This window comes from Octopus bimaculoides, chromosome 11, assembly GCF_046866305.1.
Source record: "Octopus bimaculoides isolate indiv1 chromosome 11, ASM4686630v1, whole genome shotgun sequence".
NCBI lineage: Eukaryota > Metazoa > Mollusca > Cephalopoda > Octopoda > Octopodidae > Octopus > Octopus bimaculoides.
In genome coordinates this window covers 53046274-53068254 of record NC_142938.1, presented here as the reverse complement: position 1 = coordinate 53068254, position 21981 = coordinate 53046274, and the positions used below count along the sequence as shown (strand labels likewise).

At 36.8% G+C, this 21981-nt stretch overlaps 1 protein-coding gene across 1 annotated transcript in view; it reads right to left on the bottom strand.

Annotated features, from left to right (window-relative positions):
* Window positions 1-334: 334 nt before the first annotated feature.
* The window catches only part of LOC106873919 (glucosamine 6-phosphate N-acetyltransferase), a 49029-nt gene continuing 27382 nt past the window's right edge, over window positions 335-21981 (bottom strand). The window contains exons 2-6 of the mRNA XM_089360017.1: window positions 19027-19162; window positions 9608-9670; window positions 5433-5563; window positions 3471-3532; window positions 335-2141 (exon numbers count right to left, since the gene is read on the bottom strand). Of these exons, the coding sequence (XP_089216143.1) occupies window positions 1991-2141; window positions 3471-3532; window positions 5433-5563; window positions 9608-9670; window positions 19027-19162 (543 nt within the window). The 3' untranslated portion in view covers window positions 335-1990. The remainder of the gene's footprint in view (window positions 2142-3470; window positions 3533-5432; window positions 5564-9607; window positions 9671-19026; window positions 19163-21981) is intronic.

Sequence of the window (21981 nt, the reverse complement as noted above, 5' to 3'; positions counted from 1 at the left end):
ATCCTTTGTGATTGCCCTCTTTTCTACACGTTACCTTGAACAAGGAAAACATAGAGCAGTGAGACTTTTGAGACAAGGCACTTCACACACATCACCAATCAACATGGTCCTCTGTCATCAACTTCATCAGCTATGACATCTTGAGATCATTTGTCACTACACTGTTCCAAGTCTTTCAGCACTCAACCCTTTCTTTATGCAGCTGTCCTCCATACACAGCACCTGCACATACAAGTGCAGTCCTGTTGTACACAACATCTGATTTTTCTTTTACTCACTTTGTCACTCAGTTCATTTATACTTCATCATTCAAGTTCACTAACATGACACAGGGTTACATGGTGGTATAGATACATTTTTAATTCTTTCTTTCTCCATTATAATTTCATGCACCAAGCCACCCACTGAATATAAATAATATCTCCAATGTGAAAATGAACTATATTCCCAAGGACGCAACTTCATTGCTCCAACCAACCGACAAAGGCATATTATCAGAGAAGAATTTTGAAACAACATTTTGAGAAAATATTAAAGAATTTCCAGCGAGGAGTTTAAATAAATCAATTGACATTGAAAAGCTATTCCGCAACCTATTTTTTTTATTAAAAAATTTTTTTTTTTATTATCTGGTGTCTGCAATTGTGAAACAGAGAAAACATATGCATCTACTACATTACAAATTCCATGTTTCAAAAAATCTTGCTGTGATGAAAAATTCTGTGGTGCAATACCTGTTTATCATTAATTTCAAAGTTATAAATTGAGATGTGTTTTTATGGAATATGAAAATAAGGGGAAAAAACAAGGAATACACCTATTTTGATGTGAGAATATATTAACAACTTTAGTATTCAGATTACTGTCAAACATAATGCTTATTTATTCATGTTGTTTCGAAGTAATTCTGCTTTATTTTGTGGCTTTGAGATTTCAATGATGTGATTGTTTATTTTCAGAATAACATTGTAAGGTAGGTTTGAGAGGCTGGATATAGCAAGTTTGAACATAAAACAGGTAGAATAGCGCCAAGTATGGCTGGTTTAAATGCTAAACGGTTAATTAAAAAAAAATTTATATCAACATAATACAGTCTCTATGCATAAAAAGAATTGAAGAGAAATATACAAGAGGTGTTCATAATGAGTTCAGTTCCTACACTGCAGTGTACAAAGAGATGCTACATTGTAAATGAGTAACGACAATGTATAAGTTATCTTACTCCTGCTGCAGATACTGCTGTTGATGAAGATAGTGCCCCTCTCCCTTCAATTAACTCTCACTGAACCTTCTCCCATTACACAGTTATTAATATTATTTGTAATCTGCACACACTGTACTATGATATTATGGTAGTTTTATTATTTCCTGCACTATTTATATACATACTGTAAAGAGTGTGTGTGTGGTTAACAATTAATATATACATGCATAAAAGTGGTCATATTCCTTGTTCTTACTTTTTTTCTATGAAAATTCAGTCAGAACCCATCTCATGGATACGAACCCTTTTGTTACCATATTCCTTTTGAAATATATTTTGTTTCAATTAATTCAGAAAATTATGAAAAATTTATTAAAATAACTTTGTCTATATTAAGCTGGTATTTGGAACATAAATTAACATGAAATCTTAATGAAAGATTTTCATTTAGATCACTTTAAGACATGAAGTTTGGATTAAAAAATCAGGAGTGCTTTGGGGCAGGTTGGTATTTGAAAGGTTAATAGTAAAATAGATTTCACAGAATTTCACATGACAGCAAAATGTTGAGGAACACAGAATTCTGTAATGTGGGTGATGCCATTATTTTCCCTATATTTCTGTAGTTAAGTATATCTCAATTGGCAATTGGAGATGCAAGAGAAAATGGTTAGCTGAATGGTTATTTCAATATAAATTGATTTCTTTAAACATCCTGCAAAAGCTTCATCAATATTTACTTAAAATTTTGAGATTCTAATTTGATATGTTTAAAAGTTTAGTAAATTAGTCCCTGAACCGCAGTACTAAATAATTATTGTTCTCTTCTCTTTTAAGACCAAACTTATTGTAGAAAGGTATCATTTCCATTTTACATTCTAAGGAGATCTTATAGCAACCCAGCTTTTGACTTCTTTCAATTAAGATATCAATCAACCTGTTGAGGAAAAAATAACAACAGATGTAAATTAGAAAGCAAGAATTATTTATCAATTAATTGGGCTTGTTTAATCTACATATATTTGAGAGAAATGAAATAAAACAGACTGAAACGTTGGCCAAACAGTTGCAGGGTTTCCAGAAACAGTAATTTATATTGGCAAAGAAACAAATGGTATAGTTTTCATTAATGTACTCTTTGGCTACAAGACTCAGCCACTGATCAGCTGAACACTTAGAAACTGAACTCCTTCTAGGTCAAGGGAATTAGGGAAATTAGCTATTGGATTCTTGTTTTAGTTTATCAGATTCTGCTATAGAAACTTAATCAGGTTTGAGGTTCTGATGGTTCTAGACAAAATAAACTCTTAAACTATTGTAGCGGATCCTCAAAAAGGAACAGTTGATAAGAATGTCTTGAGAAAGAAAAACAAACATTTGGTGAAACTGGGCTCCTACTGAGCACATTGTGGCTGACATAAGAATCTCAAAGACATTCTGTCACGCCTAACAGAGATCTGACATTGTCCAAAGTAAACCTGTTGAAAATCCTTAATAATTAGTGTTATGTGTTTCTGGTCAGTCAGTTTTGGTTTGGTTAGTGATAGTATTAAATGACCAGGTAATAATTAAATGACAGGTATTGATAACAATACCAGTATTATTACCAACATTGTTAATAAGAATCTATCAATGGAAGCATTTGCAACTGAAACAAGTGTATTAAAATCAGAAGTTCGCCAGGCTCTAAAAATCAAGTCCTTTGGAAATCTATATTGCAAATAAATTCAGAAATATTATTATATTATTATTGTTGTTGTTGTTATAATTATTATTATTATGCTAGTACATACTAATTTAGTTAGCAGGTATTTCATCTTGAGGTTTGGTGACATCATGTCTCCACAAATCTCAAAAATTTCCTTAGGGTTCTTACAGAATATAGGATGGTACTTTTCTGCAGGTTATCATTACCCTTTTGACCTCAACCTTTAAAGCACAAAACGGCCACTAAAAGTTCTCCTTAAATGTCTAACTACTTGAACAACATTGGTGTAACAAGAAACACAGAAATCATTTCCTATTTCTAACAGATTGTAGAGGTAGAAGAAATATCTAAATTGTAAATATTTTCTAGTAATTTGAGAGTGTTTTTAAAAAAATCCTAAATACCTAAATATCACAAAATTTTGAATGCAAAAACACTTAAAAGTCTTTAAGATTTCCTGGATTTATATGAAAACAGTGTAATGACATGGAGATGATGCAACTAAGCTATTAAACAGTTAAAGAAATAAATGAAAAAAAGTCCCTTTATCATACTTACAATTTTCCTAATTGTTGCCCCCGGTATTCATTTTTAATAACTACATCTTCTATTCTTCCACGCTAAAAAACCAAACAAAATAATTACTTGATACAGAAGGGATTTATAGTAAAATTTGCATTTTATGAAAATCAAAACTATACTCGAAATTAGCAGTTTAAACACTATTATAACGGAGGTTAGATAATGGTTTTGAATAGCTTAGCTAAAGATATAGGCCAAAAGTTGATTACATTATGCATTATATATATATATATATATATATATATATAGATACGAGAGAGGAGAAAGTGAAAGATGTATAAACGTGTATATGAAATGGATATTCACTCACTCACTATCTATCTCTCTCATACACACATACACATGTAAATATAAAAAAGATGTACACATGTATTAATGCATGTACGTATACATGACAACACCCACTTCACTTACTCTCTTTTTCTCTCTCTCTCTTTCACACATACACATCCACTTCATATACACATACATACATCTTTCACTTTCTCCTCTCTTTCACTCTGAGACATAAGTAAAGAAATAAAAATCTTTTACGGAAATTAACGAACTCTGGATGACAAGCGAAAGATTGACATTCACTCGAAAACAATTAAAAAAAACATCTACCTCTAACTATCTACGTGACCTGGTCATCTGGGGTGTATCACCATTTCTCTGCTTCAACCACATCTCTTTTTCTTGCTTCACTTTCTCATTTCCTACACACACCAGCACCACTGTTCTTTCTTCCAAGGAATCTGGGGCTCTTAGCTTCCTTTTGCCGAAGTTGCAATGATAATTTGTAACTAGACTAAATAAGGAATACCCCGTTTCACTCGTTCATGTTTCCGTTACATTGTCCGTCTGCATGTTCAGCGTCCTTGTCTCCTCTTAGTATTTTTTACATATTTTTCATAACACAGAAACGTAAAAACACACACAACTACACATGCATGATCTGTGACAACAACATACACACATCAACATTATAGATATAAGATTTAGTTTGTGTGTGTTTCTTATATAAACACACGCACACATTGCTATTTTATAACTGTCTTCCGTTTTCCCTTCCTCTCTTTCTCTTTTGATTGCTCCCGTTCTCTATTCCTTTCTCCCCCTCTCTCTCTCTTCTTCTTCTCTCTCTTCCTCTTCTCTCTCACTCTCTCAAACGCACACATGCACACAAGCATTCACTACAATATAACTAGATTTTACCTTACTACATGCTTGTCAATGTTTTGTAAATATACAAACTACGGAGCTTATGTAGACAGGACAACACATTGTAAATCAGTGAACTTCATTAGAATTGTGAAAACAGCTACCCTGCCATCTGTTATAACTTTTTGTTGTTCTGTTTAATATGTACATAGATTATGCCGCCAAAGAAGAGAGTTTGCTGGGGAAAGAAAGCAACCGGTTTAAAAAGACAGCAACAGACTGCAGCAAATCACCACATTCCAGAAGCAACTTTGAACATAATGCAAAATGGTGCATCAGCATCTGCTGCCCAATCTGATAGAATTCTGGCAGAACTGTGTAGCAACAGATTGCCAGCAATTGCTTCATCAGAAATTGCCGTCCTAGCTCCTGTGAAAAGGGATTACCCTGCTATGTATAATCAGGGCAGCGCAAAAAGTTGTTTTGCACAATCATTTCTATAGCCAATTAGACGGATGAAATTTACGTATGCATAATAATGTTATGCAAAACAGCCTTCAGACTTTCCCTATTAATTTCATCGTCTTTTGAATTATGAACATATTTACATCATAAGGGTTTTTTCGTTGTAAGGCTTTCTTTTTTAGTTGATTTTCACCTAGCAAGACTTATTGTAGATGGCGTAATAAGTCACACTCGGACAACGTCGGGTTATATTGCTAGTTCATTATAATTAAAAGTGAACTAAGTACGACATGACTGAAAATGAGAAGTTAAGGAATCAATCATACTTACACTTGAGGTATTGTGAATAAATTTCTGTTCAATAACAAGTGTAGCACTGCCAATTATTAACTCCGTTCTCGTATCTTCTATCACAACTATGTAATATGTGTCACAAGAAGACTTCATGGAATTAAATCGAGCTAAAAGTAATTAAAAGAAAAAAAAAGAAAAAAATAAAGATCATGTAAAATATTAAAAGAAAACTTTGCTCTCAGGGTCATTTTCAGCACATCATTATGGTATAGGGTACACACATGTACACATATATATGTATGGAGGTGTATAGCCTAGTGGCTATGGTGTTGCACTCATGATTGCTAGATCATGGGTCTGATTCCTGGACTGGGTGGTATGTTGTGTTCTTGAGCAAAACACTTGATTTTACGTTGTCCTGTGGGTGGAAGTGTGGCGGAATTGTCAGCATGTCAGCAGAAATGTCTGTGGCTCTCTACATTCTGAGTTCAAATCCCAGCTGCCTGCAGAAGGCGATGGTAAACCACTCGAGTATTCATTCCAAGTCTAGTTATGGATGGCCATAGTTCCAGTAGTCTACTTAATAGTGGCAGGGAAGGGTATGGGCCCTCTTAGGTTATATTAAGAGTGCTGGAGGATCTTAACATGTACAGGACCAGTCAGAAGGAAGACCACTGCTAGATGATATACACATACACACACACACACACACACACAAAAGAAATGCTGAAAAGTTCTTGGCTTTAAGAGTATTGCAAAAAGGCCTGGTTGGAGGCCCAACTTTCCGAGTTCTTTTACAGGGCTTAGAAAAACTGAAGGACCACTGCAATAAGTGTGAATTTGAGAGGGGAAAATATGTTGAATAAAATCATAATTAACTGATCCTCCTGTATTTTCCTTCACTCAAAACCAGGAACTTTTCCACCCCACCACATACATACATATATATATAAGTGTGTATGTGTATATATATATATATATATATATATATGAATGTATATATGTATACATTTATATTTATATACTGTATTTTCCAGCATACAATTCAATGCAGTATATAGTGTAAACATTCAAGCATCTTCACTATCTTTCCAAATCTTCTGGCATTTTACATGGAATTTTTAGTCTTTTGAAGTCATCTTGTGTTTTAGTCAAAATATCTTTCTCAGCTGTGAATTTTTCTTTGATGATTTCCAATTTGTGCTGTAAAATACAGTGATCATAACCAGGGCCACTGACTGGCTTCCATGCCGGTGGCACGTAAAAAACACCATTCAAGCGTGGCCGCTACCAGTGCTGCTGGACTGGCTCCTGTGCAGGTGGCACATAAAAAGCACCATTTGAGCATGGCCAATGCCAGTACCACCAGACTGGCCCTCATGCCAGTGGCACGTAAAAGCACCCACTACACTCTCGGAGTGGTTGGCATTAGGAAGGGCATCCAGCTGCAGAAACTTTGCCAGATCAGATTGGAGCCTTCTGGCTCTCCAGTCTTCAGTCAAACTGTCCAACCCATGCCAGCATGGAAAGCGGACGTTAAACGACAATGATGATATCGTCGTCATCATTTAACATATTTTCCATGCTGGCAGGGCTGGGTGCTGCACCAGACACCAGTCTGTTCTAGCACGGTTTCTATAGCTGGATGCCCTTCCTAACACCAACCACTTTACAGAGTGTACTGAGTGCTTTTTATGTGATACCAGCACTCTTACATATAATATATATGTGTGTGTGTTTATATATACAATTACAATATAATTTGATTAACTATAAATAATGAAACTAGGGTGACCAGAGAATTTATGGGATACATATATACAGATAGATAGATATGTGTTCATATAATGATATCTACCAAATGTATTGGTAAGATAAAACATGCAATCGTTACCAAAATAGCAAAAATCCGTCCACAAAGTTCTATAATAAACTCCTTATGAATTGATTTCCTTGGTTATATATCAAAATTTAAAATTTAAATAAGAGCTTTGATGCTAATATCCATATATATTTTAAAGTTTATTACCTTTGTAAACATTTCTGTATAAGGTCAAATTTAACTCTTAATACAAGTTAAATAAATTACCTTACACATCCTCAGGGTAAAATGTAAATACCAAAAAAAATTTATAATCTCTAAGGCTTATCTACATCCAAAATTTCTCCATGATCAATAACTGTATTTTATACAATAGTAACTAAATGTTCAAATATTGAATGCTATTTATAAAATAAAAAACTTGTCATCTATTCTAAATTTTAATTAAAAACGCGCTAGATCCAACGAATAAATAATAAAAAAACTTCATCAAATAAATTCCGTCTAAGGGAGACAACCCTAAAAATATTATTGATTATAAACAATCAAGTAATACAAATTATTGATCACTGGTAATAAATTAAATTCTAAACTAATGGTAATCTATATTATATTTATCTCTAGAAACTTTAGTAAATAAATACAAATATACAATTAGATTATTAGTAACAAATCATACAGTTAAAATATCCTGTATTTTAAACCTTATATTATATTATAATACCCGATCATATTGAAATTTATAATTTATTTAAACCAGAAAAACGTATGCCTAAGAAAATGACTACATCTGAAAGCATTGTATGTGAGTTTATTTATTAACTTACCCTTAGAAAATAATATAATTTGTAAACGAATATCGAATCATTATAATACGTTAAGGCAGCTCTGAAGTGCTGTAGATAGTGTCCAAGTCTCACAACTATAGGACAGGACAAAGAAGACCACAGACTTTAAAACCTGAATCTTTGTCCTCCTGCACAGATATTAGCAGTGCTAAACACCCTTGTGTTTAGACAACTGAGAAGCAGACAAAGGTTAATGAAAGGAATGACATCAGATTGTAAAACACTGCCTAAATAATATTTGACTAACCCATGCTACCATGGAAGAATGTAAGTAATGACAAATATTGAATTAATATTTGATATGTAGAAAGAAAAAAAATATGGAAGTTGTATTTTCTCAGTTTAATTTAATCAAAGATCCTCAATAAGAAGCAATGCCTCAATATACATTATGTGAGTTTAGAAGGTTATTGATTTCATTTGACTTCACACACAAGTAATATTTTTAGAATTCAGAGAAAGAGGAATTTAACATTTATGCATTTCCAAAGCATTATAGCACAGTAAGTAACAGAAACAACATGATAAATAACATTTCAGCAAGTGAAACAGCTTCAATTGGATATTAAAACATTGTCTCAGATTCTTTCTAAATAGTTTATCTTTCATTCATTAACAACAACAACAGCAGTCACTGTCACCATTTAATGTCTGCTTTCCATGCTGGTATGGGTTAGACAATTTAACAGGGCCCAGCAAACTGCAAGTCTGAGTTGAGCTCCATTGTCAGGGAAGTTGCCTAGTAACTTGCAAGAGAGAACAAGGTAAAAGGTACTTGAGGAGGAAAGGTGATTGGATGGTTTTATGCCAGGAGCTGAAAAGACAGACGGACAAGCACAGATGTCTTGCTACAGAGGAAGATTTAAAAAAAAGGGGGAATGACACCTTCCTGAATAACCAGAAAAACTATATGGGTGATTAGACCATATTCTACTCTGCTAGATATTTAAAACATCTCAGTGATAATTCCTGACAGCCCAGAGGATTTTGCAGTTTTCATATCCTTAACTGTCTCAGCTATCAAACCACTCTCAACAAGGATAGCTGGTCCCTCTGTTGGGTTCCTATAGGGGAGATTCCTTTTCCCCCATTCATTATCTGCATTTAATAGTATTTCATAATAGCACTTTCACATGTCTTTCTTTTCAGAGTCATTAAGTGCAAGCATACCGTTATTCATCTATACACACTTTTCACCCACAACATCTCAATTCTCTTTGGCACACTGACTAGTGATTCCAAACCCCTCTTATCTCTGATCCTTACACTGAAAGACATTGGTTGATCTCTCTCTTTCTGCTTGTGCTCTTACTAGCTAAATCTGTTGCAAGGCTTCCCTTTTAGCTACCTGACATGGTTCTTTGCTATCTCCATTTTCTCACTCTTCCCAAACCTGTCTCTTTCCTGTTATGATCCTGTCTATCTCACTGTTCCACCACCATGTCACCCTTGGTCTGGTAGAAGCTTTGCTCCTACCACAGGCAGTAACTGTTAGAAAACAATTGTGAATTATTGGAAGCATATCACACAGCAGATCTTACCTTCGAATTGCTCATACGAAACATCTCCAACTTTAGTCAACTCGGATAACAACTTCAAATAACCTGATCAAAAAGATAAGAAAATATGTTAAGCTTTTACATTTTGTTAGCAAGATTCCTGATGTGAATGCATGAGCTGAAACAGATTTTTTGTATCTTCAGAAGTTCACTGGAAGGAAGAGGACACTGTCAGACATCATCATCGTTTAACGTCCGCTTTCCATGCTAGCATGGGTTGGACGATTTGACTGAGGACTGGTGAAACCGGATGGCAACACCAGGCTCCAATCTAATTTGGCAGAGTTTCTACAGCTGGATGCCCTTCCTAACGCCAACCACTCAGAGAGTGTAGTGGGTGCTTTTACGTGTCACCCGCACGAAAACGGCCACGCTCGAAATGGTGTCTTTTATGTGCCACCCGCACAAGCCAGTCCAGGGGCACTGGCAACGATCTCACTCGAAAATCCTACGGGAGCCAGTCAGGCGGTACTGGCAACGGCCACGCTCAAAATGGTGCATCTCATGTGCCACCCGCACAAGAGCCAGTCCAGGGGCACTGGCAACGACCTTACTTGGCTTGCCGGGTCTTCTCACGCACAGCACATTTCCAAAGGTCTCGGTCAGTAGTCATCGCCTCGGTGAGGCCCAATGTACGAAGGTCTTGCCTCACCACCTCAGCCCAGGTCTTCCTGGGCCTACCTCTTCCACGGGTTCCTTCAACTGTTAGGGTGTGGCACTTTTTCACGCAGCTATCCTCATCCATTCTCACCACATGTCCATACCAGCGCAATCGTCTCTCTTGCACACCACAACTGATGCTTCTAATGTTCAGCTTTTCTCTCAAGATACTTACACTCTGACGGGTATTCAAATTGACATTACACATCCAACGGAGCATACTGGCTTCATTCCTTGCGAGCTTACGTATGTCCTCAGCAGTTACAGCCCATGTTTCACTGCCATGTGTACCCTTAACAAAGTTCTCAGGGAGATGTGTGATACACTGAAAGTGACAAGGATGGGCCTTTGAATTACAGGTAAAATTCATTTTATCAGTAGAGCTGACTAGAGCAATGTGAAATAAAGTGTCTTGCTCAAGGATACAATGTTCCATCAGGAATTGAACTCATGATCTTACAATCGTGAGCCAAACACTCTAATTACAAATCCATGCACTTTCAATGAGAGTGTCACTATGCCAATAATAAACACACAACGGTACTGTTTCACTTCTTTATTAATATTAGTCAACTGGTTAAATAGTTAACCAATCAACTACTTGATTATTTGATTATTCAGTTAATCAATCAATCAGTTATGTTTGTCAAAGTCCTTTCATTGCAATTTGCAAACCTCTTCAATGAAATGCTCTCTCAATTGATTAGTTACTTGGTTAAATAGTTAATGAATTGACCAATATTAAAGTTGTGAAGTAGAACCAGTGTGTGTTTATTATTGGCACAATGGCCCTCCTGAGATGCAACAAAAATATGTAAAACTTACTGATATTTAGAATAAGGAATGGCTGATTGTGAAAAAAAAAAGGGAAAAATAAATAAAGTGAAATGAACAAATTTTGAAAATTTGAAAAGAGAAGGAAGAATAATGAGGAAGATAGTGATTAGTATTTGAGATTGTTGGATGGTTCACAACCAACTCTGGTGAGGTGCAGGAGTCAGGAAGGCCCAGACAACAACCAACATCATTTTCAGTCAAGCAGCTGAGAAGTTTGCGCTGGAGAAGAAAGTAGTGAAACCTCGCCACATTATGAGTAAAAGACCCAGTAAAATCCATCAGCTCAGGTTGGGAGTTTAAGGGTTAAGTACAAGGGGTTAATGTGCCTCTCTTCCACATCCACCCTTACCTGCTGAGACTTGAGGAGCTAAGGATTTGGGCTTGTATGAGTTTCAAACTAGTCAAGTCCAGATTCCTTGTTATGAAGAAAGCAGGGTTAGCAGCAAGTTCATCTTGATTGGTATCATACAGATAGTACCACCAAGAAACCAGAGAAGAGTCTGTGAAAGGTGTTTGATGGTAGCCTGAAAGGTACAGCATCCATAGTCAAAAACTGGAAGCTTAACTAGGCATGCTTAAGACTTGGATTTACAAACATGACATCCTCCCAGATTCATGGATTCTTTGGTCACCATTAGTATATGAGGTTCAGATAATGACAATTGGGGGCTTTGTGGAGGAGGTCAGCAGATTCTTATAGAAATGACAAGGACTGAGCAGAATAATAACTCAAATTTCCCCATCAGTAACCTGAAAAAAGAATTTGTAGTTATCCATGTTGGAAAAGTACTGCAATGTTAAGAGTTCTGCAATGTAGAAGTCTGTTGGGTTGATACTGAAGTCAGGACAAAATGGAAATGAAAAACAGATGAAGAGAATCACATCTAAAGCATAGATTGCTGGTGGATGTAGTACCATGTGGAAAGGCTGACCTGGGTAGCAACACTACACCTCACTGTGACAAGTTGTAAGAAAAGAACAGGTGATTACTGATCTGCAATGAAGTGTGAGTATTAATTGAGGAGTAAGCAAGCAAGAGAGTTAGGATGAGACACCAGTGTTGGCATGCAAAATGTCATAGTCTGAGCTTTAAAGAGTAGAGCCCCACTAGACAGGATTATTGATTATTGATTTAATTATTGATCTAAGGTGGCGAGCTGGCAGAAACGTTAGCATGCCAGGCGAAATGCTTAGTGGTATTTCGTCTGCCACTACGTTCTGAGTTCAAATTCCGCCGAGGTCGACTTTGCCTTTCATCCTTTCGGGGTCGATTAAATAAGTACTAGTTACGTACTGGGGTCGATATAACCGACTTAATCCATTTGTCTGTCCTTGTTTGTCCCCTCTGTGTGTAGCCCCGTGTGGGCAGTAAAGAAATAAGAATTATTGATTTAAGTAGACTACATCATTCTAGTGAGTCCATCCAACTTGTTCTGCCGGGTAAAGGTGGATTTATCAGATTTCACTCTGTGCATAATAAGGAGAAGGTCTCTGGAGTACATCCTCAACTGTTGTCAAAAAACTCAGTACCAAGACCAGATCCAGTACCCAATGAAGAAAACTATTGCTTTTGTCAAAGCTGATGTGAATATGATACCAATTGCCAGGATTTCCCCTCAAACTACTAAGTTTACAGGCAATGGCACAAGACTAAGAATTGAAAGTCTACCCGGGAATGTAGCTAGGTTGCCAGAAACTGCTGCCTCGACAGCATAAAAGGTCAAACATGAGAACTCACCACTCCCTGAGAAAACCAAAATGAGAAGATAAAAGAGAAAAGAGATCAAAATATGTTGAGCTGGAGAAGTTATGTCAAAACAACGGGTGCCAAGTAAAATGTAACTCTGTGAAGGAGGGATGCAGAGAGTTCACAGGCGAGTCTCTCCACAGAGCCTACAACATGAAGAGCATCAACAGGGGACAATAGGTAGAAGACCATCAAGTTGACTACGGAGACAGAAAGGCTTGCTTCAAGGTGGCTGTGGATCAGGTGAGCCATAGGTGGAGTGGAGATAACTGGACTTAAGCTGAAACTTGATCAACCCTAGCTGGGTTACCTAACTGAGTGTATCTGATTGTTAAAAGAATCAAAATCAATCAATCAATCAGCTAGGTTTGTTAAAATTGTTTTAACACCATTTATGACAGCATCAATAACATGCCCTCCCTACTCCAGGTCTCCTTCAGGTCTGTCTCTTGGTTTAAAGCTTCTTTGTATGTATTTTTATAAGGATATGAATGAGAGAGAGTCTGTGTGAATGCGGAGTGAATTCTGTGAGTGTGTGAGAAAGAATATGTGTCCGCATGTCTGTATGTATGTATACATATGTTCATATACGGTGTGGATTCTGTGAAATATGTCAGTAGTTAAACTTTTAATTATATATTTATTTATCTATTTATTTTATAGTTTGTATGTTTTTTAAACAGACTACATGTGTGTGTGTGTGTGTGTGTGTGTGTGTGTGACATTTTAGTCCAGTCACTTTACTTATTTTGGGGATAGTATGAGTCAAATCACAATTTAATGATTCTTCATGTCTTATTTTAATAACTCAAAGAAATAAGAGACTACCATTATCACTCATAAATACAAAGCATATAAACTTGCATACACATGAAACACACAGATATCTCCACCTCCTCTTCTTCCTTTAATGTGTTTTCCAAGTTGGCATGGGCCAGAAAGTTTGACAAGAGCAGGTAAACTAGAGAGCTGCATAAAGTTCTAGTCTGATATGGCTCGATTTCTACAGCTGGATGCCCTTTGTAATGCCAAGCACTTTACAGTGTGTGCTGGGTGCTTCTAAGGTGGCACTGCTTGAGTATTCTTATGCAGCACTAGCACTGAACTCGTGCAGGTCAATTCTCTTCACCAGGGGATGTGGCCTTAACACTTCTGCTGTAGAAGAGGTTCTCTTGAGTACAAGCAAGCTGCCAGGTATCTCGGTCCTCTGTCATCTCGACTGAGAGGTTCAGTATCTGGAGGTCGTCCTTCAATACTTTGTCCCCTATCTTTCTGAGTCTCCCTCTTCCACATGTTCCATTCACTTCGAGAGACCGGCACTTCTTTATGGAGTTGTTGGTAACCATCCACATCACATGACCAAATCAGCGCAGTCTTTTCTCGTGCACAATACATTTCTCTTATGCTTAATTTGTCTCTGAATACGAGGGGATACCCAAAAGAAACTGGAAATTTGCAATATTATTTTATTCACTTGCATTTACATGTTTACACTTTTATTGCCCTCAAAGTATTTTTCATTTGAAGCAATCCTGGAACTGCTGCAAAATGATGCCTTTTAATGCCTCTGTCGTTTTTTTTTTTTTTTTCCTTCACCTCTTCCGCATCTGCAAAACAGTTTCCTTTAAGAACTTTTTTCATTCAGAGGATCAGAAAAAAGTCACAGGGAGCAGGGTCACTTATCTGAAGTGAGTAGGGTACTGTTTATTTTCTTGCTTATTAAGGCCTTAGTCATTGCTGAGTTAACCTAAAGGCCCTTAGATTTCAGGTTTTGCTTTCACACCTGGAATTTCTTTTCTAGCTCTGATACAGAATCTGCTATAAGGGCAACATCCTCAATATATAAGAGTTCTCAGGGGCTCCTGGTTTTGAATTCTTCTGTTATTGTCTGGAGGACAATGATGAACAGGAGGGGACTGAGGATAGAATCTTGATGAATGCCTACCTGTACACCAAATTCTTTATTGTATTCATGGTTAACTCTCACCTTACTGACAGAATCTTTGTACATAGCCTGTACAGCTTTCACAAGCCACTTGTTTACCACTAGTCTTCTCAGAGCCCACCATATCACACAGCAGGGTATCTACCAAAGGCTTTCTCTAGATCAACAAATGCCAAGTATAATGGTTTATTCTTAGCTAGGTATTTCTCTTACAGTTGCCTGATTATGACAATAGCATCCATAGTGCTTCTACCTGGGGCAAAGTCAAACTGAATTTCATCTAGCTTAATTTTGCTCCTAATTAATTGGGCTACAACTCTCTCCATAATTTTCATTACCTGGTCCAGGAGTTTGATGCCTCTATAATTGCTTCTATCTTAGGCATCTCACTTACCCTAGTAGCTGCTAACAATAATGTATCAAGTATTACGCCTTCCTGAATAACCTGGTTAATTATGCAGGTGATTAGCCTATATTCTACTTTACTGGATATTTTCTATGTTTATTAACACACAACAGTATATCAAATAAACTAACACACACACCAACCTATGTATACCAAACTATAGCTCTACAATTTATTTTTACTTCTGGACATGTTAGACCACCTCTACTACTCCCACCAGATCTCAAAGCAAAAATATTACCAATATAGGAAATTAAACCTGACAAAGCAATCAGTTCTGATGAAATTCTCGGAGGAAAGTTGTGAGGAATTAACTAGCCCCTTGCATGATACTTTACTTGCAGCACATTTTCAGACCAATGTAAAACAGTCACAGAAATGATGTTCCTTTGCCTTCAATAGTCTTGTACTAATTATTATTAGCGACGTAATGGAATCAACAGTCAATAACCAATTGCAAGCCTATCAGCTGAAAAACCAATTCAATCCTTGAAAGCAATTTGATATCCAATTAAAGCACAGCACAGCAGGTTTTCTCAGATGTGGAACTAAGATATGGGTCAGGAAGATATGGGTGAAGATATGTGACAAATCCAGGACATCAAAGGAATCTCATACAAGAGATTCTGTGCTACAATGAACTTAAAAGGTAACAAAGTTATTTTGACATGAGATTGATCGAAGTCACCCTTTTGAGTCCATTCACTGATCTGTCAGCCATCAATGCACAATCCCACAAGGTACAATACTTGACACACTCCTGTACTTATCAAAACTTGTGAATGTAAAACCCTACATCTGCACTGATGACACCACAATGCAATCACCTATAAATATATGGAATAGATTTCAAGAATATATGGAATAGATTTCAACAATCAGAACAATTTTAGTAGATGGAATGTAAGTGTTCAATGGCCGACTCATCATTCTCAACTTTGAAACATAGTAAACTAGTTTGTTGGTTCCATCTTTGAGCTAAAAATTCAATGAGATTATTATTCATGTACCATTTTCTTAATGATTTTTGTCTCAAACAAGGCTTCAGGTTGCTGCAGCGCAAGGGACAACAAAGAAGGAAAAGAAGGAGCCTACAAATTCAAAAGATATTGGTTGAGAGAAAGCTTGAAAGACTAAATGCATGCATATTATGGTTTGTTTTACCTTTAAAATAAGACTAAAAGTGAATCCAAATTGAAACTGAAATAAGAGAGAAGACAAAATTAAATTCAGTTTGAAAGCTGAAATGAAAAGAGAAATGGTTTCACAGGTTCTACTGCTTTATGTTATCATACCACTAAATGATAATCACAAAACAATATTCATGGAAAAGAATCTTAAAGAAAATTTCCATTAATTCCTTTCCTTACATTTTAAAGTATTATGAGGTAAACACCCCTTCCCCAAAACAACCAATGATTTTTATTCTATTTCTTAGTATTTTGGATTTTTAAACATAATACCTGAACCTGAACTATAGAAATTCCAGGTATGGAAGCAAGGTCTAGAATCAAAGGACCTTAGAATTAACCTAGCAAAAACCAAAGACTTAGTAGGCAGACAAATCACAAATCCCTTTGGGTAGATGACCCTGCTCGATCTGTAGAAAAACTGGAGGTAGAAACTCCATAAGATGCACCCAGTGTAAGCTTTGGACACATAAAAGGTGCAGTAATATCAGAGGAAGGTTAACAGGGAAACTAGCTTTTGTACGTGGCAGATGCACAGGTACAATAAATGCTGAAAATGGGCAGAAAATAGACTCTATCAACTGCCAGAGAGGCAAGCTAGAGGTAGTAGATAGCTTCCATTATCTAGGAGAGTAAGTTAGTAGTGGAGGTGGATGCTCCGAGATCATGGCTGTGAGAATAAGATTAGGATGGGTAAAGTTCAGAGAGCTCCAATCCCAGCTGCAATAAAGAGCCTCTCTCTCAGAATGAAAAGCAGATTGTTTGATGCCTGTGTGCAAACAGCTATGCTGCATGACAGTGAAACATGGGCTGTGACAGCCAAGTACATGTGCAATATCAGCGTGCATGTTCGACAGGATGTAAGCATCTTGCAAGAAATGTTAGGCATAAGAAGCATTAGGTGTAGAGTGCAAGAGAGATGACTGTGCTGGTATTGTGATGTGATGTGCATGGATGAGGACAGCTGTGTCAAGAAGTGCTGATCTCTAACCATTGAGGGACCCTGTGGTAAAAGTAGACCCAGGAAGACACGGAACAAGGTGAAGCATGATCTTCAAACTTTGAGCCTCACAGAAGCAATGACTAGTGACCAAGACCTTTGGCGATGTGCAGTGCTTGAGATGACCTGTCAAGCCAAGTGCACCTGTGCTGACAGCAAGTAAAGAACACCTTTCAAGTGTTGGGCCTCATGGAGACTTTTGGCATTATTTCATGCTTGAGAAGAAGACCCATTAAACTGAGTAAAATTGCAGTTGTGGCAGATACTGGTGTCATGCAAATTGACACTTGTGCTTTTTGGCATGTAAAAGCATGCCATGCAAATGGCACATAAAAGCACCCATTACACTTTCAGAGTGGTTATTGTTAGGAAGGGCATCCAGCTGTAGAAAACCATGCCAAATCAGACTGGAGTTTGGTGCAGCCTTCCTGTGTGCCAGCCTAATCAAACCGTCCCACCCATGCCAGCATGGACAATGGACATTAAATGACAATAATCATGAAACGTTTCATGACAACTAAACACTGGGGTTTAATGTATTAATGTCTATATTTTTCATTATTTTATAGATTAAAAAGATTTGTTGAAGTATATCTGTAGCCATGCTCTGTTGGATTAAAGGTGAAACAATGGCTTTATGAGATTGCTCTAGCTGATTGTTTTGAGAGAGAGAGAGAGAGAGAGTTTGAATCTAAAATAGAAATTTATAAATGTTTAAAGGATGAAAGGCAAAGTTGACCCCGGCAGTATTTAAACTCAGAACGAAAAGTTGGAAGAAATGCTGCTATGCACTTTTTCAGGTGTGGTAATGATTCAGCCAGCTTGCTGACTTAGAAATTTATAAATATTTTTATCTTTAGCTGAAATATTTATATATTCATTCCATAATGAACAAAAGAAAAGAAACTATTTCAATGGCTATATCATAATGTATCCCTAAGAACTTTTCATTTTAGTGCAGCTGCTGCTCATTAGACATTTGTAAGATTTTAATTTAAGATTATAAGCCAAGTTACAGCTTATCAATTGTTCTCTTCTTTCAGTGATAAACAACTGAATTGTTTCATTCTAGAATATCTTCCCATTAGATATATTACAGCAGTGGGAAATGTCTTGCATGAGAGAACAGAATAAAGCCTGTATTGGAATAAAAACTAATTTGGACCCTCTCACTTCAAATACATTAACTCTTTCAACAATGGCAACCACAATATATATTCAGGAGAGAAAGAATTCTACAATCAATCCAAACCATTCCCAGTTCAATGATAAATACTGAAGAAATGACAAAAATATTTCTGATGTAAATATGCTCTAAATAAGAAAGTAAAATAAGAGCTTGGTTTATAACAATACATCATATTAGTACTCTTGGATTTCATACAATAATAATTTTGTATGGAATGAAAATACCATTTCAAGTTGTAGGTATTGTCTTATGTGAAATTATGCTTTTAAGGGAAAAACAAGTTTGGTGCCTGTTTACCAGGAATCTAATTCCTCTGTCACTAAAATATTAATTAAGAAATGAAACTTAAAATGACTTATCTAAAGCATTATCAATTTTATACAACAGGTGTCTATTTTGATGTGAAATAAAATTATCAAAAGCTTACCCTTTTCATAATCAGATAAACATAATGGCCTCACTTTAAAATGGCTTCCTAAACTTTCCAGTGTGATTTTCCCAACAAAGTTACAAGTGTTGATGTCATCCAGCAATTTGGGATCAAATAAATAAAAAATTTTATTCTGTGAAAAAAAAAAGAAAGGAAAAATAATTAACAAAATAATATCATAACCAAAACTGTTTACCAATCTTCAAATAATGAAGACTATTTCATATATAATACCAAAAATAATAACTTATTATATTTTACAGCTACATCAAATAAAAAATATTTTGCTTCTAGGATTAGTTTCATTCAACAAAGAAAAGAATTAATTGTGGAAATTTTCATTATTATTATTTTTTCCATAGATTTTATTTAGATAATTCTTTGAGATTCTTCTCATATCATGTCATTTTTGTTTAGACTGTCCCTTTCCTTTAGTAGAAGCACACAAGAAAGATTGTATCCAAAATGTTTCATTGCATTTCAATTTGTCAAATCTTTTAAACAAAGAAAACATTATAAGCATTAAAACTAAATGAAATGTGAACTATTACTGAAAGAGTAGCTTTCAAATTGAAACTAATTCAAGAAAATTAAGTACACAAATGCTGAAAAGGACTTGACGAGAAAATTACTTTTCATAAAACAATTAAACATTATGAGGAAGAATCTTTTAAACCGATATCAACATAACCAAACATTTAGCTTCAAATCAATTAGATGGAGCAGACCTATGTTCACAAACATTCCACGTCTGATCATCCCCATCATTTTGAATATGAGAGACTACATTATCCCATTTGACCTCACTATTCAAGACTTGAGGGAGATTTAGCTGCTATTTCTAACAGGCCAAGCGACCACATATAAAAGTTCATGTAATAATGATAATATCTAGTTTGTGTGGGCTATAAGTGTGAAGTGCATCCCTCGCTCTCAATCATTTGAATATATTCTTAAACCATGTTTATAAAATTTGATGATGGGGGGAGGTGTTGTTAGGGTTGGGGTTTTTATTAAGATGTACACCAAGGAGAAGATTGAACTGGGTACAACAAGTTAATGTGACATTCATATGGTGGAAGGAAGACTGAAAGCAACGAGAGATGATGTCATGTGAGTGAGTGAGAAGAAAAGTTTTTCCCTGCATTTGTTTTTTTACCAGGGATGTAAGCAGTAACAGAGGCTAGTTGTGAAGATAGAGATTTCGTGACAACACAAGTGAAGGATTGATAAATCTGCTGGCGCTACCCAGTTGCAAGTCGAGGTAAGAGCAATTTTATATATATGTACCTTCAAACCACAAGTTATTTCGGCACGTTGTTACATGCCAACTGTGAGGATATGTCTGAGAAGTAGATAATTCATAATTTTTTGTTGTTCTTGTTCTTCATTTGTAATGGCCACAAAAATCAGAATTGGAAATGATATGTTGAGACCGTTCACCAGGGAAGGTGAATGGGTGGCCTGGATAAAGATGGTGAGGTTAGTGGTGAAGCTGCAGGGAATAAAAGACGCGGCAAGTCTTATGCCATTGTATTTAGAAGGCAATGCATCAAATCTCTACCTGGAGATGACTGAGGCAGACCAAGAGAAAGCTGAAAAAATTGAACAGTGACTGAAAGATGTGTACACGGAGAGGACTTTTAAAGCCTACAGCAAGCTCAGGAAGGTTAGATGGACTGGTGAACAGATACATAATTATGTGAGAAAATTTAGGAGATTTGTGGGCCTGACAGGGCTTTACTGGAGCAGCGATGGAATGGATGGTAAAGCTGGCTTTTAGCTGATGAGATAGTGGACGGCGTCAATGTAGTAGTCGGAACGGGCGTGATCACACTATTGGGAGGTGTGACGGTTGGCGGGGCAGGAATAGAATTTGGTGACTGGTGTGCTGTACGCTGCGAGTGTGAAGCGGAGGAAGAAGACCGTAAGAGTGATAAATTACTGGCCCAGAGAGAGTTTTCTGTTGAGGACAAGGACTTCCGTGCTGAGTTTAATGGCAAAAGATGGACAGTGGAGTAGTTCTTGAAAGGAGAACCTTCCGTATGGAGAAACAGGAGAGCTGCAATGAGCATACCCTGAAAGGAGAAGCCAGGTTTGAGTTTAAGACAGAGGTGAACAGATGGATAGAGGAGGGCATTCTGATGCCATGGAGTGAAGAAACGACAGGAGTGTGCTGCCAGTGATGGCTGTGGTTCAGCTGACAAAAAATAAGGTTCAAACGGTACTAGACTTCAGAGAAGTCCTATCATATAGGTGGCGAGGCAGCGCATGTATGTATGTGGAGAAAGCCTTCATGAGTGGAGGTGAATGAGGGGAATAACTATGACCGTCTACCTCAAGTTGGCCTATCTGCAGCTCCATGTATCAGAGAAGTTGTGGAAGTACCAACTGGGAGGTACAGGGGCAGAACATACTGCCTGACTCTACTAGGTTTTGGGTTGAGTTCAGTGCCAAAGATCATGGCGAAGGTCCTCAAGATAGTTTTGGGCAAAGAGGCCAAAGTGGAGCAGGCTACCAGCTCATATACTGATGATATATTAATAGATGAAAATGTGGTACCAGCAGAGGAAATCGCAGACCATCTGAGGAGGTTCAGGCTGACAGTAAAACTGCCTAAGAGTATAGAAAGAGGTACAACGCTGGGGCTTGGGCTCAAAAGAGACAAAGTGGAAACAAGATCGCAGAGGAAACAAGATCCCAGATTTGAAACAGAATACGAATAAGTGAGAGCTATTCTCAATGTGTGGGAAGTTGGTGGGCCATTACCCTGTCACAGGACAGCTCTGAACAGCATGTAACCATCTGAAAAGGTGAGCAGAAGGGGAGAACTGGGATGATAAAGTGGAAGAGAAGATGATGGTGATGATGCAAGAGGTCCTGGAGAGAGTGCGAGCAGAGGATCCGGTGAGAGGTGGCTGGTACGTGCCTGATACAAAGAAAGGGATCATG